General features: G+C 38.3%; 1 protein-coding gene across 1 annotated transcript; it reads left to right on the forward strand.

The window, feature by feature from the left end:
• The first annotated feature begins 802 nt into the window (after positions 1 to 802).
• On the forward strand, positions 803 to 27,229 carry LOC141417902 (vomeronasal type-1 receptor 4-like). The gene is made up of 3 exons (XM_074057364.1): positions 803 to 1,570; positions 3,477 to 3,534; positions 27,108 to 27,229. The coding sequence occupies exons 1-3, from the start codon at positions 803 to 805 to the stop codon at positions 27,227 to 27,229; spliced, it is 948 nt and encodes a 315-aa protein (XP_073913465.1).
• The last annotated feature ends 310 nt before the right edge of the window (positions 27,230 to 27,539 follow it).

Raw genomic sequence — 27,539 nt, forward strand, 5'->3', positions numbered from 1 at the left:
CCTCTTTTTGTCCTATGATTAGAAAAAAATGTATAGGAGTATTTACTTATTCTTCTGATAGATGGCAGTGGCATTGCATTCCTATTATAAAGTGCAATCTGTCATTTAGTAGCCATCCTGAAAATACCCATTATTGCACTGTTGTACACAACTTGCAATGGGGTAGGTTCTTTCAGGTTTATATTGCTCATAATACATTTACCTTTATTAAAACACCATAATGTTCTCTGATAATTGATATTTCCTCATGGAATTTTAATAAGTGTCAAAATCAATAAATGTAAGTGGAAGTCTCTTGAAACAACAATTATAAGCTACCACCAGTTTATGGAATAACAAGAATGTGTAGAAACAAAACTAGAGAAGTGGACTATTGGAAGAAACTATTTAACAACCTTTAGGGTTGCATGTGCATCAATGTATTCTGTGAACACTCAGGAAGATTCTAGACCCCAACTTACCCTAATGACAATGACAATTTATACAATAGGTAAGCCCTCTCTTCCAAACTATGTTCTCCTCTTCTTTATGTTTAAAGTCATAGCCAGGCCTGCCAAAAAGATTGTGAAGTATTGAGAAATTGTCATGTGTGCTTCATCATCAAAGGGATTTGTCCATTATAAATGCTTGCTAAATTTATTAATCCTTGGAATCGTCTTAGGAAAAGATAAACTTTGAGGAACTATTTCTAATGGTCCTAACTGTGAATGGAGGATGTTGAGTTCAGTTGACTCAGTACAGGCAGCCTGTGCCTCATCTTCCTATGCAGGATCCTCTGGCTCAGACAACAGGAACCCACAGGATGGAAGGCAGTACTGCAGCTATAGGAGTGATCTTCATATTACAGACTCTACTTGGAATTCTTGGAAATTCCTGTCTTCTGTATTATTATGTGTTCCTTTCCTACACTGGGTTCAGGCTAAGGTCCACAGACATGATTCTTAAACACTTGACTGTAGCCAATATCTTAGCTCTTGTGTGTAAAGGAGTTCCCCAGACAATGGCAGCTTTTGGTTTGGAAGTTTCTGTCAGTGATATTGGATGCAAACTGCTTTTCTATATCCACAGAGTGGGCAGGGGTGTGTCCATTTGCAGCACCTGTTTCCTGAGTGTCTTCCAGGCCATCACCATCAGCCCCAGTGAATCCAGGTGGGCAGAATTTAAGGCGAAAGCTCCCAAATATATTGTTTCCTCCATGTTCCTGAGCTGGATCATGTCTCTCCTTGTAAACATTGTTCATCTTAGGTTTATTGCTGGACAGGAGAGCAATGAAAACATCACCAGCCTAAAAAGTTATGGATACTGTTCTTCTGTTCGTCATGATAAATACCATGACATACTGTATTCAGTAATCCTGACATTTCCTGATGTCCTTTGTCTGGGGCTCATGCTCTGCGCCAGTGGCTCCATTGTTTTCATCCTGTATAGACATAAGCAGAAAATGCAACATGTTCATAGGACCAGCATCTCCCCCAGATCCTCCCCTGAGTCCAGAGCTACCAAAACCATCCTTCTCCTGGTAAGCACCTTTGTCTTGTTCTATATGCTTTCTTGCATCCTGAATGTTTGTGTTAGTCTTAGTTATATTCCCAGCTTGTTCCTGGTGAACACAGCTGCAATATTCAATGTCTGGTTTTCATCAGTGAGTCCCTTCCTGCTGATGAGCAGTGGCCCCAGTGTTTCCAGGCTCTGCTTTCCACAGATAAGATGTACAAAAATACCCTAATCACATGAGGAGCTTTAAAATCATTTGTTTCTGTGCTAACTATGGCTTTGTACTCATCCCCACACAGTCTTAGCACAGGAAAACAGTCACATAATAGCAGCCTATTATTTATATCCATGTACCCTCACATAATATGCTCAAATCCACCTTGTATATTATATTATAATTTGTCTATGTGTGTATTCACATATCACACTTAGGTTGTTTATCCATGATGCAATATTAAACATTTTTCAAAAGATATTTAAATTTTAATTGTAACACTAGGTATTAAACTGGAAAAACAGCTTTAACATAAAATCTCTTTTATTTGACTTTTTCTGATGTTTAGTTGACTAATTAGTTTAAATAGATAGATTGCATTCTTATTGATCCCCTTCAATTCTGTGTCTTGGCTATTTCTCTTAGGAAAATATATCCACAATATTGATACTCATGATAAGAATTTGGCTTTGCATACGATTTTAGGCTTTCATGTTAATGTAATAATGGACATATTTAGAAAAAATTTACCAAGCAATAATGTATTCTCATGATACTTGTATTTTCTTATTCCATCTGTGTTGATTTCTTCCATGTTATTTATTTTCAAAATTCTAAATATTTCCCCCTTTTTAGTGGTGTATATTTATTGTTAGACTTCATTTTCAAAACTGTAATGTACTGTGAAAAGTAGTCAACGGTAAAGTTATTTGGGTCTTAACCTCTCCCTTGAACAATAGAGAGCATTGTAAACAAATCTACTTTCATGTTTTGATGCATTTGCAAGTTCTAAAGAATTTTCAAGCCAATTTTATGCATAGTTTATTCATACATGAGATTTCACAAACTGAGCACACCTGTGTATGCATCTTCTGTGTCAAAAAACAGAATTTTCAGAGCCTGTGAAATGGCTGAAGCAGTAGAGTACTTGCCTAGTAAATGTGAGGCCCTGACATCAAATCCTAGTGCTACCAAAACCAAGCACCAATATTTTCAGTCTCACAAATACTTCCCCCTGCCCCCGCATCATTATTCCCCAGATACCACATGTGCATCTACCTCCATACATCACTTTCACCTCTTGTTAATTAAACACAAAAGGAATCAACAGCACAAACTCTTTAGAGTTTGACTTTTACAGTCTGTATGTTTTTTATTTTTCTGTATTTTTTCATGCTCTTAGTGATAGAATTCTATGTGTGGCTACTAGCCATTACCTCATTCATTTCTTGTGTGCATGTGAGTGTGTTTCAGTATGGGTCCATCATGAATCCTCTTGTAATGTCTGTTCTGCAACATGCTTTGGTGATGTCTAAAGAGTTTTTGTTGTTGTTATTTTAGGTAGATACTGGGTTTGAACTCAGAGTGTTGGACTTCCTAGGAAGGCAGCTAGCCCTTTTTTGCTTTAGTTATTTTTCAGGTAAGATTTGGAATTTGTGTCCAGGTCTAGTCTCAAGCCATGATTCTCCCAATATTTGCCTCCCTAGGTGGAATTACAGGCATGTGCCACCAGATCAGCTCTACTTATAGGTATTTCTGTTGAACACATGTGCAGCAGTAGAGTTGCTGGGTCACAATATCACTTGTTTACAGGAGTTTACATCACCTTAGTTGTAGAGAACATTTCTGAGCTCTCTTCCAAAATAATTATATGAATTTTATCCCAGGAAAAAGTCCTTAATTTTAGTAAGTATTTGCATTTATTTTATTTAGCATAAATTAAATTGTTCAAAGAGATTTTTGTCATGACATTTCCATATGTGCATAGAGAGTACTTTGGTTACACTTGCTTGCTCTATTTTATTTTTCAGCACTCTCCTCCCTTTGTCTTCCCTCTCTCCTTCCTAGTGGTTCTCTTTTTACTTTCTTGACCTTCATTTTTTGTTTTGTTTTGTTTTGTTTTTTGTCTCCCTAGCTTACACATATGAGGAAAAACCAGGTGACATTTGTCTTTGTGTGACTGGCTTATTTTGCTTAGCATGATGATCTACAGTTCCAGCCAAATGTCATCATTTCATTCTCCTTAATGGCTGAGTAAAATGTGAGTTTGTAGGTTTGCCACTTTTTTATCCATTCATTTGTTGTTGAGAACTGAGACTGATCTCATAACTTGGCTTTTGTGAATAGTATCACAAATAACATGGGTATGTTGTCATGTCTATTATAAGGTGACTTTGTTCTTTGGGATATAGTCCTAGAAAGGTGTACCTGAGTAATAGGGAAGTTCTACTTTTAAGTTTTTGAGGAACTTCCATAGTGGGTAGACTAACTTACATTCACACCAGCAGTCAAGAACAGCTCCTTTTCATTTATATCTTCACTAGCACGCATTGTTATTTGGTTTCTTAATAATAGCCATTCTGAATGGAGTAAGGTAGAATATCAACATAGTTTTGATTTGTGTTTCCCTAAGAGCAACAATGTTGAGAATTTTTTCATGTGTTTATTTGCTATTATTACTTTCTTATTTGAAAAGTGTTTCTTCAGTTTATTTTTCATTTTACTTTATAATTTTGGAGGGATTGGGGTTTGAACTCAGTGCTTTGCCCTTGGAAATCAGGCACACTACCATTTGAGCCACTCTTCCCATCCATTTTTCTGTGGTAATTTTGGAGATGGGGGTCTCTTGTACTAATTTCCTGGGCTGTCCTCCAATGTGTTCTCCGGATCATAGCCTCCCAAGTAGCAAAGATTACAGTCATGACCCACCAGCACCCAATTCTTCAGATTACTTACCATTTATTGATTGCATTATTTCTTCCTTCAGGTCTAATTTTTTAGTTCTTTACATATTCTGGACGTTGATCCTATGTCGGATGAAGATTTGACAGAGACTGTCTCCCATTATCCAGGCTGTCCCTTCACTCTGTTTATTGGGTTATTTTTTGTCAAGTAGATGCTTTAATTTGATTCAATCCATGTTGAAAATTCTTATTTCCTGGACTGTTGGATTTGTATTCAGAAAGCACGTGTCTACTAAGCCTGTATCTTCAATGGTTTCCCATAACAATTTTCAGATTCTTTATTCTTATAGGAACTATTTTCTCATGTCTAGGAATGAAGTTCAGTGTTGCATCACCTGATTAGCATGTGAGTTCCCCTTTTCCTATCACCACAAAACAAATACCTCCATGACTAACAAAAAAATTAAAAACAGAATTCTTTTCCCATTATATGATCTGAGAGATGTTCTACTTCACTCTTTTTAAAAATATCATTTCATGCCTTTAAATTGTTTAACTGGTCATTCATTTAGGACTGAATGCTTTTATGTGAGTAGTGATTTGAGTCCTTTTTCCCGTGAAGATAATGTTTCAATTGATTCTGAAGACACTGTAGCTGACTTTGCTATGGTTGTCGTTTTATGTGTGACCACAACCTCTCCTACAGTGACTCCTCCCAACTTCACATTAAGCAAGCTACATAGTGTGTAAGGGGCCCCTTCCCCAGCATCTGCTTGATGTGCAATACATTCATCTCCTCCTAAGTTTGTTTTGTGGAGGGCCTGTGATCTGAGCCTGTGAATCTTTCTGAAACCTGCCCTTTCTGTTTTTCCATGATCCCCACTACAGGGAGGTGTTCTCATTCTTCCTTACCATATTTTCAATGCTGTGTATCACTGTTCATTGTTTTATTGAAATATCTAAAGTTAAAGATTTCTGGATTCCAACTGGTTTCAGACTGTGCGCTGCTTACTTTTTCCCTTTCTAGCCTTTCTTTGCCACCCACTAATTCTTGGCTCTAGTATTTGGGGATAATTTTCCAGATTAGTGCAGATGCGGGAACGTGATGGGTATCTCCAATCTGCCATCTTGAGTGTCCTTGGGTGTGGCCTCCTCATTATGCCCCAAGGTTCTTGAAAGTTGAGGTCAAGCTTACAGTTCTTTTCCTTTTTTGCTGTCTCAATGTAATAATCTCCTTCATCTTTACCTTCAATCTTCTGCTTTATCTAGTCCATTGATAAATCTTTTGATTGTGTTGTTACTGGATTATTGAATTTTACACTACTAATATTGCAACCTTTCCCTTTACTCTCCTCCTTCCACTGGTTCCCACCCCTAAACTGTCACCCTGTTGTATACTTATGTCATTTTTAAGGGTCTAGGTTCACATAAGAGAAAGAACATGCAATATTTGGTTTTCTCAGTCTGGTTTTCTCATCTTGTATGATGATTTCAATTTCTATTCATTTTCCTAAAGATGACATAATTTTGTTCTTATTATGTCTTAACAGTATGGTGGTGTGTGTGTGTGTGTGTGTGTGGTGTATATCACATTTTCTTTTCTTTCTTTTTATTTTATCATTTTTACATTTACTTACATATGTATACATTATTTGGGGCCCCTCCCCCGTCCCACCTCCAGGCAGAAGCTGTTCTGCCCTCTTGTTTTCTCACTTTGTTGAAGAAAAAAACATATAAGATAAAAAGAAAAACATAGTGTTTTTGCTAGTTTGAGATGAAGGTAGCTATACAGGGAAATTCCTTGTGTTGTTTTCATGCATATGTGTATTACAAACCAAATTGGTTCATCTCTACCAGAGCTCTTCACTACTTCCTGGTCACCTTCCCATAGTGGCCTCTGTCATTTTAAGATTAATATATTTGTTTCTATGCAGTGAGCACATCAGCCACATTCAAGTTTTAGATTTCCTTCCCTTTCCTTATGCCTCCCATGTACAATCTCCCCTTAGTGTATGACCCATGTCCAATTATATTACTGCATTTGTTTTAGGTTTATAATCCACATATGAGGGAGAACATGCGATTTTTGGCCTTCTGAGCCTGGCTAACTTCATTTAAGTTGATGTTCTCCAGTTCCATCCATTTACTTGTGAATGACAAAATCCCATTCACAATGGTTATTTAGCTATTCAAACAGGGATGTGTGGTGTGTAGAACATGAAAGACAACCAAAATACAGATGTTAAAAATGTTGGTGTGATATTGACTAGTCTATGTAGAGGATTCTGCTTTAGTCAGGAAGCAGATATGCAATGAAATAAACACAATACTATGTGTTAACATTATCCTGGTGTTTCTTGGTAGTGTTTTTCCATAGTAGTGGTTGTCCAAATCATGAACTATGTTTGGGTCAAAATAATGTTTGGACATGTTGGAAGTTTTAATGGTTTATCAGAGCAATTGGATTCACCATTGTATATTGGTAAAGTGTAGTGGTGTTATTTACTAAAACTAACTCTTGGGAAGACATTTAATGTGTATATTTCCAATAAAATTTATACATGCTATCCTAGAAGACTGTTAGAAAAAAATGGTGTGGATGGACATAAAACAGTGGATTACAGCAATCCCTGTACCTATATGAATCTGAGACAAAAATATCAGCCTTTGGCTCAGGTGGTAGACCATGGTCTGTTAGGCAAGGTGAGAAGTAAACAGCAGAGGGACTCCAAATGAAATCCAGAAATGTCTACAGAACATTTCATCCAACCTCTACACAATATACATTCTTCTCAGCAGCCCATGGAACCTTCTCCAAAATAGATCATATCCTAGGGCACAAAGCAAGCCTCAGCAAATATAAGAAAATAGAAATAATACCGTGCATACTATCTGACCACAATGCAGTAAAAGTAGAACTCAACAACAAAAGTAAAGACAAAAAACATGCAAGCAGCTGCAACTAAATAACTCATTACTTAATGAAGAATGGATCATCGATGCAATAAAAGAGGAAATTAAAAAGTTCCTGGAAGTCAATGAAAATGAAAACACAACCTACTGGAACCTATGGGACACAGCTAAGGCAGTCTTGAGAGGAAAGTTTATAGCCATGAGTGCATATATTAAAAAGATTGAAAGATCCCAAATCAATGACCTAATGATACATCTCAAACTCCTAGAAAAACAACAAGCAAATCCCAAAACAAATAGAAGGAGAGAAATAACAAAATTAAGAGCTGAAATCAATGAAATAGAAACCAAAAAAACCATACAAAGAATTAATGAAACAAAAAGTTGGTTCTTTGAAAAAATAAACAAGATCGATAGACCCCTGGCAAACCTGACTAAAATGAGGAGAGAAAAAACCCTAATTAGTAGAATTAGGAATGCAAAAGGGGAGATAACAACAAACACCATGGAAATCCAGGAAATCATCAGAGACTACTTTGAGAACCTATATTCAAATAAATTTGAAAATCTAAAAGAAATGGACAGATTTCTAGATACATATGATCATCCAAAACTGAACCAAGAGGAAATTAATCACCTGAATAGACCTATAACACAAAATGAAATTGAAGCAGCAACCAAGAGTCTCCCAAAAAAGAAAAGTCCAGGACCTGATGGATTCTCTGCTGAATTCTATCAGACCTTTAAAGAAGAACTGATACCAATCCTCTTTAAACTGTTCCATGAAATAGAAAGGAAAGGAAAACTGCCAAACACATTTTATGAAGCCAATATTACACTTATCCCAAAACCAGGCAAAGACACCTCCAAAAAGGAGAACTATAGGCCAATCTCCTTAATGAACATTGATGCAAAAATCCTCAACAAAATAATGGCAAAACGAATTCAGCAACACATCAAAAAGATTATTCACCATGACCAAGTAGGCTTCATCCCAGGGATGCAGGAAAATCATATGCATCCCAGGGATGCATATGATTTTCAACATATGAAAATCAATAAACATAATAGACCACATTAACAGAAGCAAAGACAAAAACCACTTGATCATCTCAATAGATGCAGAAAAAGCCTTTGATAAGATCCAACATCATTTCATGATAAAAGCTCTAAGAAAACTAGGAATAGAAGGAAAGTTCCTCAACATTATAAAAGCTATATATGACAAACCTACAGCCAGCATTATACTTAACGGAGAAAAACTAAAACCACTCCCTCTAAAATCAGGAACCAGACAAGGATGCCCACTATCTCCACTCCTATTCAACATAGTACTGGAATTCCTAGCCAGAGCAATTAGGCAAGAAGAAGGAATAAAAGGAATACAAATAGGTAAAGAAACTGTCAAAATATCCCTATTTGCAGACGACATGATCCTATACCTTAAAGACCCAAAAAACTGTACTCAGAAGCTTCTAGACATCATCAATAGCTATAGCAAGGTAGGAGGATATAAAATCAACATAGAAAAATCATTAGCATTTCTATACACTAACAATGAGCAAATGGAAAAAGAATGTATGAAAACAATTCCATTTACAATAGCATCAAAAAAAATCAAATACCTAGGTGTAAACCTAACAAAAGATGTGAAAGACCTCTACAAGAGATTGAGGAAGACTATGGAAAGTGGAGAGATCTCCCATGCTCATGGATTGGTAGAATCAATATAGTAAAAATGTCGATACTCCCAAAAGTAATCTACATGTTTAATGCAATTCCCATCAAAATTCCAATGACATTCATTAAAGAGATTGAAAAATCTACTGTTAAATTTATATGGAAACACAAGAGGCCACGAATAGCCAAGGCAATACTCAGTCAAAAGAACAATGCAGGAGGTATCACAATACCTGACTTCAAACTATATTACAAAGCAATAACAATAAAAACAGCATGGTACTGGCACAAAAATAGACATGAAGACCAGTGGAACAGAATAGAGGACCCAGATATGAAGCCACAAAACTATAACCAACTTGTCTTTGACAAAGGAGCTAAAAATATACAATGGAGAAATAGCAGCCTCTTCAAGAAAAACTGCTGGGAAAACTGGTTAGCAGTCTGCAAAAAACTGAAACTAGATCCATGCATATCACCCTATACCAAGATTAACTCAAAATGGATCAAGGATCTTAATATCAGACCCCAAACTCTTAAGTTGATACAAGAAAGAGTAGGAAATACTCTGGAGTTAGTAGGTATAGGTAAGAACTTTCTCAACGAAACCCCAGCAGCACAGCAACTAAGAGACAGCATAGATAAATGGGACCTCATAAAACTAAAAGGCTTCTGTTCATGAAAAGAAATGGTCTCTAAACTGAAGAGAACACCCACAGAGTGGGAGAAAATATTTGCCAACTATACATCAGACAAAGGACTGATAACCAGAATATACAGGGAACTCAAAAAACTATGTTCTCCCAAAACTAATGAACTAATAAAGAAATGGGCACGTGAACTAAACAGAACTTTCTCAAAAGAAGAAATTCAAATGGCCAGAAAACACATGAAAAAATGCTCACCATCTCTAGCAATAAAGGAAATGCAAATTAAAACCACGCTAAGATTCCACCTCACCCCTGTTAGAATAGCCATCATCAGCAACACCACCAACAACAGGTGTTGGCGAGGATGCGGGGAAGAAGGAACCCTCTTACACTGTTGGTGGGAATGTACACTAGTACAACCACTCTGGAAAAAAATTTGGAGGCTACTTAAAAAGCTGGACATCGATCTACCATTTGATCCAGTAATACCACTCTTGGGGATATACCCAAAAGACTGTTACTCCAGAGGCACCTGCACATCCATGTTTATTGCGGCACTATTCACAATAGCCAAGTTATGGAAACAGCCAAGATGCCCCAGCACTGACGAATGGATTAAGAAAATGTGGTATCTATACACAATGGAATTTTATGCAGCCATGAAGAAGAACGAAATGTTATCATTCGCTGGTAAATGGATGGAATTGGAGAACATCAGTCTGAGTGAGGTTAGCCTGGCCCAAAAGACCAAAAATTGTATGTTCTCCCTCATATGTGGACATTAGATCAAGGGCAAACACAACAAGGGGATTGGACTTTGAGCACATGATAAAAGCGAGAGCACACAAGGGAGGGGTGAGGATAGGTAAGACACCTAAAAAACTAGCTAGCATTTGTTGCCCTTAATGCAGAGAAACTAAAGCAGATACCTTAAAGCAACTGAGGCCAATAGGAAAAGGGGAACAGGTACTAGAGAAATGGTCAGATCAAAAAGAATTAACCTAGAAGGTAACACCCACGCACAGGAAATCAATGTGAGTCAATGCCCTGTATAGCTATCCTTATCTCAACCAGCAAAAACCCTTGTTCCTTCCTATTATTGCTTATACTCTCTCTACAACAAAATTAGAAATAAGGGCAAAATAGTTTCTGCTGGGTATTGGGGGTTAGAAGGAGGGGGCGGAGTGGGTGGTAAGGGAGGGGGTGGGGGCAGAGGGGAGAAATGAACCAAGCCTTGTATGCACATATGAATAATAAAAGAAAAATAAAAAAAAAGAAATCCAGAAATGTCAAAATTTAGATTCTAAAGGAAAGAACAAACTCTAACATAGAGTACTGAGGAAAATGGTAGGGCAGGGGAAGGACCTCTACCAGCTGGACAAGAAGCTTAGGATAGAAACCCAAAAGGAGAGACATCAGAAGATGCACAAGCATATGCCAGCATCTACAGATATAAAAGACAGGACATGAGGTGTACATACTGCACAGTACCGGGACACAAGGCAAGGAGTCCAGCTTCATATAAATATAAATATACACACACACAGTATATGTGAATGTGTGTAGTGCCAGAGGGAGGAAACTAAACTGCAAAGGCAAAGGTTCAAAATGAATAAAACAGTAGACAAGGCAAGGATCCATAAGGACTCCTTATGCTATGGCAGCAGACCTGGATCTGCATCACAAAGAGAACTCTGGTGAGAGAAAAAAGTTGTTGGGCTAGAGCATAGAATCATGAGGCTTAGGCAGTCAGGATCAAGTCCTACAATGTGCCCAGGCAGTGCAAGCTCCATTGCCTTGTTCATTTTGCACAGCTGTGAATGACTACAGAGTTGGTAAACAGTAACTACAAACCAGGAATTTATGAAAATGAATGATTAACTGACATAGGGAGATACCTGAAACATGGTGGAGTGCTCAACTCAAATTCAACAAATCAGAAACTGATTGTAGGCAGTCCCTATATTTCCTGCGTATTCAGGCCTGCCTACATGTGAACACTGTCCTGAATCAAGCCCAGTAGGAAAGTCGGGTCAAGTTCAATCCCTTAATAGACCCCACCACTCTAACTTTTTGAATTCAAAAACAAAACAAACAAAACAAACAAAACACTTCACTCTCAAATTATAACCTAAAAAGCATTTTTAAAGAAAAAGTGATGTATACAAAGGAATTTAGAGTATTTTTTTACATTTCTCTTAGCTTATATTAGTTGTAGAGGGAGGGTTTCATTGTGACACATATATACATACAATGTATCTTAATGTTTTTCATCTATCATTCTTTTTTGTTCATTTGCATATTGATTTATTTATTTATTTTTATTTTATCATTTTTACATTTACTCAACATGTGTATATGTTATTTGAGCCACCTCCCCCCCCACACACACACTCCGCTTCTGGGCAGAACCTGTTCTGCCCTCTTCTCAGATTTTGTTGAAGAGAAAACATAAGAGATAATAAGAAAGACATAATGTTTTTTGCTAGTTTGAGATAAAGATAGTTATACAGAGATTCCTAGCATTGCTTCCATGCACTTGTGTACTGCAACCCATATTGGTTCGTCTCTGCCAGACCTCTTCACTACTTCCCAGTCCCCTTCCCATAGCAGACTCTGCCAGTTTAAGATTACTTTATTCACTCCTCTACAGTGAGCACATCAACCACATTCAAGTTTTAGGTTTCCTTCCCTTTAACTACTCCTCCCATGCATGTTCTCCACTTTGTGTGTGACCCATGACCAATAATATTACTGTATTTGTGTTATATCTAAATTCCACTTATTAGAGAAAACATGCAATTTTTTGCCTTCTGAGTCTGGCTAACTTTGTTTAAGCTGATGTTCTCCAGTTCTATCCAAAGAAGAATGACAATTCTTCTTTGTGGCTGAACAAAATCCCATTGTGTATATATTCCACATTTTCTTAATCCATTCATTGGTAGTGGGCCATCTTGTCTGTTTTCATTGTTTGGCTGTTGTGAACAGTGCTGCAACAAACATGGGTGTGCAGTTGCCTTCATAATAACTTGAGTCGCATTCCTTCAAGTATATCTCTAGGAGTGGTATTGCTGGATCATATGGCAGATCTCTGTGTAGTTTTTAAAGAGCCTCCATATTGGTTTTCAGAGTGGTTGTGCTAGCTTACATTCCCACCAGCAGTGTATGAGAGTTCCTTTTCCTCCACATTCTGGCCACATTTGTTGTTGGTGGTGTTCTTGGTGGTAGCAATTCTAACAGGAGTGAAGTGGAATCTTAGTGTGTGGTTTTCATTTGAATTTCCTTTATGGCCAGGGATGGTGAGCATTTTTTCATGTTTTTTTTTTTTTTTTTTTTTTTTGCGATTTGGACTTCTTCCTTTGAAAAGGCTTTGTTTAGTTCAATTGCCCACTCCTTTATTGGTTCATTGATTTTTGAGCAGTTTAGTTTTTTTAAGTTCCCTATATATTCTGGTTATCAGTCCTTTGTCTGATGTATCGCTGGCAAATATTTTCTTCCACTCTGTGGGTGGTCTCTTCAGTTTAGAGACCATTTCTTTTGTTGTGCAGAAGCTTTTTAATTTCATGTAGTCCCAATGTCCATCCTTTTTTAGTTGCTTGGCTGCTAGAGTTCTACTGAGAAAATCTTTACCTATACTTATTGCTTCCAGAGTATTCCCTGCTCTTCTCTGTACTAACTGCAAGGTTTTGGGTCTGATTTTAAGGTCCTTAATTACTTTAAGTTGATGCCAGTACAGGGTGATAGGCATATGTCTAGTTTCAGTTTCTGCAGGCAGATAACCATTTTTCCCAACATTTGTTGAAGATGCTGTCTTTTCTCCATCATATATTTTTGCCACCTTTGTCAAAAATAATGTGGGTGTAGCTGTGTGGATTCATATCTGGGTCTATTCTGTTCCACTGGTCTTCATATCTGTTTTTGTGCCAGTACCATGCTGTTTTTATTGCTAATGCTCTGTAGCATAGTTTGAAATCAGGTACTGTGATAACTCCAGCATTGCTCTTTTTGCTCAGTATTGCCTTGGCTATTTGCAGCCTTTTGTGTTTCCAAATGAACTTTAGGGTAGATTTTCCAATGTCTGTGATGAATATCATTAGGATTTTGATGGGAATTGCTTTGGGTAGTATAGCCATTTTTACTATGTTGATTCTGCCAATCCATGAGCATGGGAGATCTTTCCATCTTCTGTAGTCTTCCTCAATCTCTTTTTTCAGTAGTTTGTAGTTCTCCTTGTAGAGGTCATTTCCATCCTCTGTTAAGTTTATTCCTAGGTATTTGATTTTTTGAAGCTATTGCAAATGGAATTGTTTTCATAAATTCTGTCTCAATTTGTTCATTGTTGGTGTATAGAAAGGTTACTGATATTTGTAAGTTGACTTTGTGTCCTGCTACATTGCTGAAGCTGTTTATGGTGGCCACAAGTTTTTGGGTAGAGTTTTCTGGGTCTTTGAGGTATAGGATCATGTCATCTGCAAATAGGGATAATTTGACTATTTATTTACATGTTTGTATTCCTTTTATTTCTTCTTCTTGCCTTATGCTCTGCCTAGGAGTTCCAGAACTATGGTAAATAGGAGTGAAGAAAGTGGGCATCCTTGTCTCATTCCTGAGTTTAGGGCAAATGGTTTCAGTTTTTCCCCAGTAAGTATGATGTTGGCTATAGGTTTGTCATATAGAGCCTTTATAATGTTGAAGTACATTCCTTCTATTCCTAGTTTTCTTAGAGCTTTTATCATGAAGTGGTGTTGAATCTTATCAAAGGCTTTTTCTACATCTACTGAGATGATCAAATGGTTTGTGTCTTTGCTTCTAGTAATGTTCTGTATTATGTTTATTGATTTGCATGTATTGAACCATCCCTGCATCCCTGAGATGAAGCCTACATAGTCATGGTGAATGATCTTTCTGATATGTTGTTGGATTAGGTTGGCCATTATTTTATTGAGGATTTTTGCATCAATGTTCTTTAAGGAAATTGGCCTATAGTTTTCCTTTTTGGATGTGCCCTTGTTTGGTTTTGGAATGAGTGTAATTCTGGCTTCATAGAATGAGTTGGGCAGTGGTCCTTCCCTTTCTATTACATAGAAAAGTTTAAGAAATTTTTGGTATTAGTTCCTCTTTAAATGTTTGGTAGAATTCAGCAGAGAATTCACTGGGTCCCAGATTTGTCTTTTTTGGGAGACTCTGTATTGCTGCTTCAATTTCATTACATGTTATAGATCTGTTTAGGTCGTTAAAATTCTCTTGGTTCAGTTTTGGGTGGTCATAAGTATCTAGAAATTTGTCCATTTCTTCAAGGTTTTCCAATTCATTGGAATATAGGTTCTCAAAGTAGTCTTTGATCATTTCCTGGATTTCCATGGTGTTTGTTATTATCGCCCCTTTTTCATTTCTGATTTTACTAATTTGGGTTTTTTCCCTCCTCATTTTAGTCAGATCTGGCAGGGGCTTGTCAGTATTTTTTATTTTTTCAAAGAAACTGCTTTTAGTTTCATTGTTTTTTTGTGTGTTTTTTTTTCTGGTCTCTCATTAATTTCAGCACACATTTTTATTATTTCTCTTCTGCTTGGTTTGAATTTTGCTTGCTCTTTGTTTTCTAGGCATTTGAGATGTAGCATTAGATCATTTATTTGAGATCTTTCTGTCCTTTTAATATATACACTCACGGCTGTAAACTTTCCTCTTAGGACTGCCTTTGCTATGTTTCATAGGTTCTGGTAGGTTGTGTTTTCATTTTCATTAGCTTCCAGGAAACTTTTTATTTCCTCTCTTATTTCTGCTATGACCCACTGATCATTGAGCAATGTATTATTGAACCTCCAATTATTTGTGTATTTTCTGTTGCTGTTTTTGTTGTTGGGTTCTAGTTTTAATGTAGTATGGTCAAATAGAATGCAGGGTTATTTCTATTTTCTTATATTTGCTAAGCCTTGCTTTGTGTCCTAAGATATGATCTATTTTGGAGAAAGTTCTGTGGGCTGCTGAGAAGAATGTGTATTGTGCAGAAGTTGGATAAAATATTCTATAGGCATCAATTACATCCACTTGATTTATGGCGTCATTTGGCTCTAGGATTTCTTTATTGATTTTTTGTTTGGATGACGTATCTATTGGTGATAGAGGGGTATTAAAGTCTCACACTACCACTGTGTTGGAGTCTGTATGTGCTTTTAAGTCCTCCAGTGTATGTTAGATATAATTGTGTGCATTGACATTGGGTGCATATAGATTGATCATTGTTACCTCCTTTTGGTGTATTTCCCCTTTCGTTAGTATGGAGTTTCCTTCTTTATCTCATTTGATCAATGAAAGTTTATAGTCTACTTCATCTGATATAACTATTGTTACTCCTGCCTGTTTTGAGGGGCCATTGGCTTGGTAAATCTTCTTCCAGCCTTTCACCCTAAACCAGTGTTTATTTCTGTCAATAAGATGGGTCTCTTATAAACAACAGATTGTTGGATCTTCCTTTTTAATAGTTTTCCAAACTGTGTCTTTTGATGGTGGAGTTGAGTCTGTTGACATTCAGTGTTAATATTGATAAGCATGTGGTGTTTCCTGCCATTTGGTTGTTTTTGTTGATTAAGGATTTGATTGTGTGCAGTCAAATCAATGCTACTCTCTTATTGCTTGTCTTTTTCTTCACCTATGGCTTGATGCTTCCAATCTCTCATGGTTTTGTTTGCTTTCATCTTCTGTGTGCAGAATTCCTTGTAGAATCTTCTGTAGTGGTGGCTTGGTTGTCATATATTGTTTTAGTTTCTATTTATCGTGGAAGATTTTTATTGTTCTGTCAATTTTGAATGATAGTTTTTCTGGGTAGAGTATCCTAGGGTTGAAATTATTTTCATTCAGCGCCTGAAATACCTCACTCCATGCCCTTCTTGCTTTTAAGGTTTCTGTTGAGAAATCTGCTGTTATTTTGATGGGTTTGTCTTTATACGTTATTTGTTTTTTCTCTCACACACCCTTCAGTAGTCTTTCTCTGTTCTCTATGCTTGTTGTTTTTATGATAATATGTCATGGGGAGGTTTTATTTTGTTCAATTCTGTTTGGTGTCCTGGAGGCTTCCTGTACTTGAATGGGCAAAACTTTCTGGAGATTTGAAATATTTTCAGTTATTATTTTATTAAATGTGTTATGTAGCCCTTTGGTTTGCCCCTCTTCTCCTTCTTCAATGCCCATGATTGTCAGGTTTGGTATTTTTTAAAGCCAATGAGTTCTTGCATATTCCTTTCACAGCTCTTGAGTTGTTTGACTAAAGTTCCTTCTGTTTTTTCTTTAATTTCTATTTTATCTTTGAGCTCTGAGATTCTGTCTTCCACTTGTTTAAGTCTGTTGGAGTGGCCTTCCTCTGTTTGTTTTGTTTGACCATAAAGACCTTTAATTTTCACTATTTCTTTTTGATTCTTTCTTCGAGGTTTTCCAAATCTGTGATCAACTCTTCTTTTATAATTTGTGTGGTCCTCTTTAATTCATATATCTCTCTTTTTATAGTGTCCTTTGTTTGTTTGCTGAGGTCCTCTCTAAGTTCCTTTATTTGTTTTTGTGTCATCTCATATTCTTTGTTTTTGTTGTCTTGAGATTTCTTGAGTGCATCTTGTATAGTTTGGTTGACCATGTCTAATATCTTCTCCATTAATTTCTCAGTTGTTTCTTCCCAGATTTCTTTTTTGAGGGTATTTTTGTGGGTATTTCTCAGTTCCTTAGTTACATTTATCCTTGTATTGTTGAGGTCAGTGACTGGGTATCCATTTTCTTCATATTCCACTGAATTGTGCATTTTTTTTTGATGAGAATCATTTCCATCCCTTCTTCCCATAACTCCACATGGTGCTGTGATATACATTTTTGGTATGTTAGTTGGTGGATTTGACTGCCTGATTTCTTTCCCTGATTTAAGTTTTGTGTTGTGACTTACTTGGTTGTTAGTAGGTTGGTGTGCTCCTTCTGTCCCTGGCCTGGAGAGGTAAGTTAGCAATAGCAAATTCACAGGTTCAATGCCAGACAAGTTGTTTACATATAGAAAACCCTTTGGTGATAATATCTATAAACAGTGGGAGTTGGGGGGACATAATTGTTATTAGGCTAGATAGAGAATTTTCACTAATTGGTAATGGTGGCACTAAAAGGGGGGTTGGAAAAGGGGTTGGTGGGTAGGTGAAGATATGGGGGCTGCTGGGTTTTGTGGCGTTGCACATGTTTGGGTGTGTTTCTGTTATAGTGGAGGGCATTTATGTCAGGGATTGCAGGGGGCTGGGGTCGTGTGCAGTTGGTGTAGTAGGCTAGTCATCAGGTGATGAACGTGTAGAAGGGAGGGATAGTATGGTTACAGGTTGGGGGAGGATGGGAGGAAAGTGAAGACAGGAAAGAGTGGATGAGAAGAGTCAGAAAGAGTAGTTGAGAGGGAGAACAATGGATTGTAGCACAGGAGAAGGAGGGAAAGTGAAGATGATGAGAATGGGGATAAGAGAACAGTAATGATGGAGTTAATAATACAGGAATAAGCAAAGAAAAAGAAAGAAAGAAACAAGTAAAAAAGGTACACAATATAAAAAAAACAGGTTCAAGAATGTGGTTCACTCTTACACTGCTGTGGGGAATATAAACTAGTACAACCACTCTGGAAAAAAATTTGAAGGCTACTTAAAAATCTAAACATAGATCTACCATATGATCCAGCAATACCACTCTTGGGGATATACCCAAAAGACTGTGACACAGGTTACTCCAGAGGCACCTGCACACCCATGTTTATTGCAGCACTATTCACAATAGCCAAGTTATGGAAACAGCCAAGATGCCCCACTACTGATGAATGGATCAAGAAAATGTGGTATTCATACACAGTGGAATTTTACACAGCCATGAAGAAGAATGAAATGTTATCATTTGCTGGTAAATGGATGGAATTGGAGAACATCATTCTGAGTGAGGTTAGCCTGGCCCAAAAGACCAAAAATCATATGTTCTCCCTCATATGTGAACATTAGATCAAGGGCAAACACAACAAGGGGACTGGACTTTGATCACATGATAAAGCGAGAGCACATAAGGGAGGTATGAGGATAGGTAAGACACCTAAGAAACTAGATGGCATTTGTTGCCCTCAATGCAGAGAAACTAAAGTAGATACTTTGGGGCAACTGGGGCCAATAGGAGAAGGGGACCAGGAGCTGGAGAAAAGGTTAGTTCAAGAAGAATTAACCAGGAAGGGCGAAGCCAGGCCATTATCGTGAGAAGAGGAGGTTCGCCTGCACACCTCGTGAAGTTCTGCTTGGGTCAGGCTACATGTGCATGGGATGGTGAAGGTCTGTCCTTGTAGTCACGAGGATCTCGGGCTCCCTGCCTTCCCAGGTTGGACAGAACCCCTTATTCTGACCTTTTTGCCTTGGCTTCACGCCTTACCTTCGTCTTGGCACCCTTTGCTTCATATGGAAGAGTCAAGCAGCCTGGATTCCTGTCCCAACCTTAACAATGGCAGCTTTTTAACCCTGGATTGACCACTTTGCCCTCTCCTGGCCTCAACTTTCTGATCTGTGCTACAAGAACTCCTATCTGCGAAGTCCTTTAAGTTCCTAAAGTCTTAGATGACAGTTAAGTGTTGTTGGTGAAGGGATTCCAAGATGGCAGCTAGAGGGAGGAAGGAGAAAGCGAGCCTCCTATAGTGAAATCTTGGAGAGACTCTGGAGACACACTTTACAGGCATAATCACTGAGAAGAGGCATAACTTTGACCCCTCCACACCTCCAACCGGTGCAGAGAATCTCTACTTCATGTTAAACAGAGAAACCAGGAGGACCCCCGGGCCGCCAGTCTCCGGCACCCAGACAGCTTGGGAAGACGTGGACCAGGTGAGCTTTGAAGTACCGTGGTACTCCAACAGACAAGCCTGGGCCAGAGCAGCATAGCCCCCTGGACAGACTGACCTCCACCCAGGGAAAAAAGAGAAACTGAGTAATAAGCAATAAGAATAAATAAGACACACAGGAAAGAGGGTGGGGCGCACTGAGTGCTGAAGATTGGGGGAAGGGAATCCTTCCCGGGACTGTAAGTAAACAAGCCGGGTGGGCCAGAGAGCCTCTGGCGGGAGTGGGGGCAGGGCACGCGCCCAGCAACCAGGAGTGGGAAAGCTGGTGAGGGTGGCGGAGGGAGGAAAACTCCACAGGAGAGGAGGGAAGACCCACTTCCCATGTGAGTTGTAAACAAACACGGCGGCTGGCAGGAGCAGCAGCACCGCCCAGTAATCAGTAGCAGGAAAGCTTGTGAAAGCAGAGGTGGGAGGACAACTGCACAGGAGAGGGGGGAAGATCCACCTCCCACATGAACTGTAATTAAACACACAGGCCTGAGAATGCGGGTGCAGTGTTACCTTTCCCAGTTCTTGGAAAGGGGAAAGCCCATAGCAGAGGCTCACACACAGGAGAAATCTGAGCAAACAAAGCCTGCAGGGCCAGGTGAGTGCTAAGCTCACCCCTGAGATCTGCATAAATAATGCCTCCAACAACAGCAGGCTGACAGCAGCAGGCAGGCAAGCCACAGTTGCAGATAACATTCTCAGAACTGTCTCCAAACTCTTTTTTTTTTCTTTGTCTCCCTACCTTTGATGAGAGAACGACCAAATTACACCTGCAAGCTGAAAACCTTACTGAAACTGTATTGCATTTGAACATGGGACACTTTGTGGGTTTTTTTTTCTGCATGTGTGTGTAGTTTTGTTCTACTTTATGCATCCCCTTTGATGAGACAACTACAGAACATCTGAGGCACCATATGCAGGATTGGAGACTGAAACAGACACCCAAATTATTAAGTCTGAAACTTCATTGCATTTGAACTTGGAGGTTTTTTGGTTTTTTAAAGTTTTCTATTTTTTCATTTTATTTTAATACATTTTTATAAATAGATTTTTCTTTCCTTATTTTTTATTTTTATTCTTACCTTTATTTTTTTTATTTTTGATTTTCAATCCTCTCTCTGTCTCTCTAATGTCTGTTTATCTTACTGTCGATTAATACACCAAAGCTCCCTGTTTATACCTTTGAAACCTTCTTGTCTGATACCTTGTTCTGTTTTCTCCCTCCAGTCTGTGTATTTGTTTTCTCCCTTTCTTTAACTTCTTGTTTTCCATCTAGCTCACCCTTCCATTCTAAATATTACCATTGTTATTATTACAGGCTAGAAAATACTTAATTGCACACAGTACAGGGACAGTAACAACACCAAAGACAATGATGGGAAGACAGAAAAAACAGGGAAACCAGTTTCCCCACAGCAAAAAATTACTATAGGAACCAGAGGGGAATGAAGAAAACAGGTACTCAGATCCAGACTCCAACAAAATGAAGATAAACTATGCCAAAGTACCCAAAGAAGCCCACAAGAATAATTTAAAAGAAGACATACTACAGGTACTCAATGAGAATTTTATAGAGATGATACTGGATAGGGTCAACCAAAATGTACAGGAGACACTCAAGAAATTCCAAGACAACAAAAATAGAGAATTTGAAAAAGCAAAAGAAGAAATAAAGGAAACCATAGAAGCACTGTATAAACACCAAAGTGAAACAGAGAACACGATGAATAAATGGATAAATGAACTCAGGACAAAAATTGACAACATTAAAGAGGAAACCACCCAGGATATGGAAAACCTCAGAAAAAAGAACGAAACAGAACTGCAAAACAAAACGGAAGGCCAATCCAAAAGAATAGAACAAATAGAAGACAGAATCTCAGAACTTGAAGATGAAATGGTAATTAAAGGAAAAACCGAAGAACTATTAATTAAACAACTCAAGACCTGTGAAAAGAAAATGCAAACTCACCGACTCCATCAAAAGACCAAACTTGAAAATCATGGGCATCGAAGGAGAAGAGGTGCAGGTGAAGGGAATGTGTAATATATTTAACAAAATAATAATGGAAAATTACCCAAATCTAGAGAAAGATATTCCCATACAGATGCAAGAGGCCTCCAGGACACCAAACAGACCAGATCAAAATAGAACTACCCCACGACATATCATCATTAAAACAACAAGTTCAGAAACTAAGGAAAGAATATTGAAGGCTGTAAGAGAGAAAAAACAAGTAACATACAAAGGTAAAGCCATCAAAATCACAGCAGACTTCTCAACAGAAACATTAAAAGCCAGAAGAGCGTGGGGCGAGATCTTCCGGGCACTGAATGAAAATAACTTCAACCCCAGGATACTCTACCCAGCAAAACTATCATTCAAAATAGATGGAGCAATAAAAGTCTTCCATGATAAGCAGAAACTAAAACAATATGTGACCACAAAGCGACCACTACAAAGGATTCTTCAAGGGATTCTGCACACAGAAAGTGAAACCCAACTTAACCATGAAAAGACAGGCAGCACCAAACCACAGGAAAAGAAAAAGCAAGACAGTAGAGAGTAACCTCAACTTAGGTCCACATAATCAAACCTTCAAACAACTGAGACAACTAAATGACAGGAATCACCACATACCTATCAGTACTAATGCTTAATGTTAATGGACTTAATTCACCCATCAAAAGGCACCACTTGATGAAATGGATTAAAAAGGAAGATCCAACAATTTGTTGCTTACAGGAGACCCATCTCACTGACAGAAATAAGCATATGCTTAGGATGAAAGGCTGGAAGAAGATTTACCAAGCCAATGGCCCCCGAAAACAGGCAGGAGTAGCAATACTTATCTCTGACAAAGTAGACTTCAAACCTACATTGATCAAATGAGATAAAGAAGGATATTCCATACTAATAAAAGAGGAAATAGACCAAAAGGAAACAATAATTATCAACCTGTATGCACCCAATATCAATGCACCCAATTTCATCAAACATACCCTGAAAGACCTAAAAGCATATATAAACGCCAACACAGTGGTTGTGGGAGACTTTAACACCCCATTATCATCAATAGATAGGTCATCCAAACAAAAAATCAATAAAGAAATCCAAGATCTAAAATATGCAATAGATCAAATGGACATACACGATGTCTACAGAACATTTCATCCAACTTCTACACAATATACATTCTTCTCAGCAGCCCATGGAACCTTCTCCAAAATAGATCATATCCTAGGGCACAGAGCAAGTCTCAACAAATATAAGAAAATAGAAATTATACCGTGCATACTATCTGATCACAATGCAGTAAAAGTAGAACTCAACAACAAAAGTAAAGACAAAAAATATGCAAACATCTGGAAACTAACTCATTACTTAATGAAGAACAGATCATCGATGAAATAAAAGAGGAAATTAAAAAGTTCCTGGAAGTCAATGAAAATGAAAACACAACCTACTGGAACCTATGGGACACTGCTAAGGCAGTCCTGAGAGGAAAATTTATAGCCATGAGTGCATATATTAAAAAGATTGAAAGATCCCAAATCAATGACCTAATGATTCATCTCAAACTCCTAGAAAAACAAGAACAAGCAAATCCCAAAACAAATAGAAGGAGAGAAATAACAAAAATAAGAGCTGAAATCAATGAAATAGAAACCAAAAAAACCATACAAAGAATTAATGAAACAAAAAGTTGGTTCTTTGAAAAAATAAACAAGATCAATAGACCCCTGGCAAACCTGACTAAAATGAGGAGAGAAAAAACCCTAATTAGTAGAATTAGGAATGCAAAAGGGGAGATAACAACAAACACCATGGAAATCCAGGAAATCATCAGAGACTACTTTGAGAACCTATATTCAAATAAATTTGAAAATCTAAAAGAAATGGACAGATTTCTAGATACATACGATTATCCAAAACTGAACCAAGAGGATCTTAATCACCTGAGTAGATCAATAGCACAAAAAGAAATTGAAGCAGCAATCAAGAGTCTCCCAAAAAGAAAAGTCCAGGACCTGATGGATTCTCTGCTGAATTCTATCAGACCTTTAAAGAAGACCTGATTCCAACTCTCCTTAAACTGTTCCATGAAATAGAAAGGGAAGGAAAACTGCCAAGCACATTTTATGAGGCCAATATTACACTTATCCCAAAACCAGGCAAAGACACCTCCAAAAAGGAGAACTATAGGCCAATCTCCTTAATGAACATTGATGCAAAAATCCTCAACAAAATAATGGCAAACCAAATTCAGCAACACATCAAAAAGATTATTCACCATGACCAAGTAGGCTTCATCCCAGGGATGCAGGGGTTGTTCAACATACGAAAATCAATAAATGTAATAAACCACATTAACAGAAGCAAAGACAAAAACCACTTGATCATCTCAATAGATGCAGAAAAATCCTTTGATAAGATCCAACACCATTTCATGACACAAGCTCTAAGAAAACTAGGAATAGAAGGAAAGTTCCTCAACATTATAAAAGCTATATATGACAAACCTACAGCCAGCATTATACTTAATGGAGAAAAACTGAAACCATTCCCTCTAAAACCAGGAACCAGACAAGGATGCCCACTATCTCCACTCCTATTCAACATAGTACTGGAATTCCTAGCCAGAGCAATTAGGCAAGAAGAAGGAATACAAATAGGTAAAGAAACTGTCAAAATATCCCTATCTGCAGACGACATGATCCTATACCTTAAAGACCCAAAAAACTCTACTCAGAAGCTTCTAGACATCATCAATAGCTATAGCAAGGTAGCAGGATATAAAATCAACATAGAAAAATCATTAGCATTTCTATACACTAACAATGAGCAAACTGAAAAAGAATGTATGAAAACAATTCCATTTACAATAGCCTCAAAAAAAATCAAATACCTAGGTGTAAACCTAACAAAAGATGTGAAAGACCTCTACAAGGAAAACTATACACTTCTGAAGAAAGTGATTGAGGAAGACTATAGAAAGTGGAGAGATCTCCCATGCTCATGGATTGGTAGAATCAACATAGTAAAAATGTCGATACTCCCAAAAGTAATCTACATGTTTAATGCAATTCCCATCAAAATTCAAATGACATTCATTAAAGATATCTAAAAATCTACCGTGAAATTTATATGGAAACACAGGAAGCCACAAATAGCCAAGGTAATACTCAGTCAAAAGAACAATGCAGGAGGTATCACAATACCTGACTTCAAACTATATTACAAAGCAATACCAATAAAAACAGCATGGTACTGGCACAAAAACAGACATGAAGACCAGTGGAACAGAATAGAGGACCCAGATATGAAGCCACAAAACTATAACCAACTTGTCTTTGACAAAGGAGCTAAAAATATACAATGGAGAAATAGCAGCCTCTTCAAGAAAAACTGCTGGGAAAACTGGTTAGCAGTCTGCAAAAAACTGAAACTAGATCCATGTATCTCACCCTATACCAAGATTAACTCAAAATGGATCACAGATCTTAATATCAGACCACAAACTCTAAGGTTGATACAGGAAAGAGTAGGAAATACTCTGGAGTTAGTAGGTATAGGTAAGAACTTTCTCAACGAAACCCCAGCAGCACAGCAACTAAGAGACAGCATAGATAAATGGGACCTCATAAAACTAAAAAGCTTCTGTTCATGAAAAGAAATGGTCTCTAAACTGAAGAGAACAGCCACAGAGTGGGAGAAAATATTTGCCAGCTACACATCAGACAAAGGACTGATTACCAGAATATACAGGGAACTTAAAAAACTAAATTCTCCCAAAACTAATGAACCAATAAAGAAATGGGCACGTGAACGAAACAGAACTTTCTCAAAAGAAGAAATTCAAATGGCCAAACAACACATGAAAAAATGCTCACCATCTCTAGCAATAAAGGAAATGCAAATTAAAACCACACTAAGATTCCACCTCACCCCTGTTAGAATAACCATCATTAGCAACACCACCAACAACAGGTGTTGGCGAGGATGTGGGGAAAAAGGAACCCTCTTACACTGTTGGTGGGAATGTAAACTAGTACAACCACTCTGGAAAAACATTTGGAGGCTACTTAAAAAGCTAGACATTGATCTACCATTTGATCCAGCAATACCACTCTTGGGGATATACCCAAAAGACTGTTACTCCAGAGGCACCTGCACATCCATGTTTATTGCGGCACTATTCACAATAGCCAAGTTATGGAAACAGCCAAGATGCCCCAGCACAGACGAATGGATTAAGAAAATGTGGTATCTATACACAATGGAATTCTATGCAGCTATGAAGAAGAACGAAATGTTATCATTCGCCAGTAAATGGATGGAATTGGAGAACATCAGTCTGAGTGAGGTTAGCCTGGCCCAAAAGACCAAAAATCGTATGTTCTCCCTCATATGTGGACATTAGATCAAGGGCAAACACAACAAGGGGATTGGACTTTGAGCACATGATAAAAGCGAGAGCACACAAGGGAGGTATGAGGATAGGTAAGACACCTAAAAAATTAGTTAGCATTTGTTGCCCTTAACGCAGAGAAACTAAAGCAGATACCTTACAAGCAACTGAGGCCAATAGGAAAAGGGGACCAGGAACTAGAGAAAAGGGTAGATCAAAAAGAATTAACCTAGAAGGTAACACCCACGCACAGGAAATCAATGTGAGTCAACTCACTGTATAGCTATCCTTATCTCAACCAGCAAAAACCCTTGTTCCTTCCTATTATTGCTTATACTCTCTCTACAACAAAATAAGAAATAAGGGCAAAATAGTTTCTGCTGGGTATTGAGGGGGTAGGGGGTAGAGGGAGGGGGTGGAGTGGGTGGTAAGGGAGGGGGTGGGGGCAGGGGGGAGAAATGACCTAAGCCTTGTATGTACATATGAATAATAATAAAAAAAGAAGAAGAAGAATTAACTTAGAAGGTAACACACATGCACAGGAAATCAATGCAAGTCAACTCCCTGTATAGCTCTCCTTATCTCAATTGGCAAAAACCCTTGGTCCTTCCTATTATTGCTTATACTCTCTCTTCAACAAAATTAGAGATAAGGGCAGTATAGTTTCCGCCAGGTAGAGAGGGGGTGGGGGGGAGAGGGAGGGGGCGGGGGGTGGAGGTAAGGGAGGGAGTGGGGGAAGTGGGGAGAAATGATCCAAACATTGTATGCACATATGAATAAAATAAAAATAAAAAAGAATGTGGTTCGGTTCAGTCTATTAATAAAAGTTCCGCAGTTATTCCTTAGGTGTCCAATCCTGGTACTGGTGTTCAAGATCTGATGTGGTCTCATCAGGTGACTGGCTTGTGAGTTGTATTTGGACCTTCTTTCAGCCAGATTAATTGGAGTTGTAAGTTGATGTAAGATTGCCACCTCATACAAAGTGGTTAGAGCTGTTTTCAGCAGGCGGCAGCTAGGGTGTTCCTCAGCTGCAGGACTGATATGTCAGCTCTTCCACCAGCAAGATGGGGCAATTCAGCTTTGAGTACTGCACTCTGTCCTGGATATTGACTCTGGGATCCACCTCCTTCCCTGCTTTTGGAGGTTAGTTTCTCTCTCTTAGTCTTTATGCCTCTCCCAATCTCTGCTGTGTACCTGCAGTTTCTCTAGTGGTTGGCTTGTCAGCCTGTCCCCACTCAGCCTTTGCTGATTTACGGTTTGTCACCGAGAGTTCGGCGCAGAAAACTCAGTTCCTTGCCACTCCCCTAACAGTTCAGCAGTGAGAGATCAGCTCTTTGCCCCTCCTCATTCTCCATGGTGGGTTCAGCATTCCACCCTCCCTGATGTCCGTGTTAATTTACAGTTCACTGTTTATGGCTTTCAGTTTTGCTGGGGGGCAGTTTCATTCTGCCCAGGAGCTGCACTGGATTATTTTCCCAGGGTGGGGTGGTGGGCAGGGGAGTCACATGTGGTGCATGATGCTCTGCTTTATCTTCTGCAGTTTCATGCAGGCAGCTTTGGAATGAGCTGTCAGGGAGAAATGGCATCCTTTGGGGGCGGTGTAGGGAGGCTTTCCATGGGTTAGGGGTCCAG

The sequence above is a fragment of the Castor canadensis genome, chromosome 16 (assembly GCF_047511655.1).
Source record: "Castor canadensis chromosome 16, mCasCan1.hap1v2, whole genome shotgun sequence".
NCBI classification, from domain to species: domain Eukaryota; kingdom Metazoa; phylum Chordata; class Mammalia; order Rodentia; family Castoridae; genus Castor; species Castor canadensis.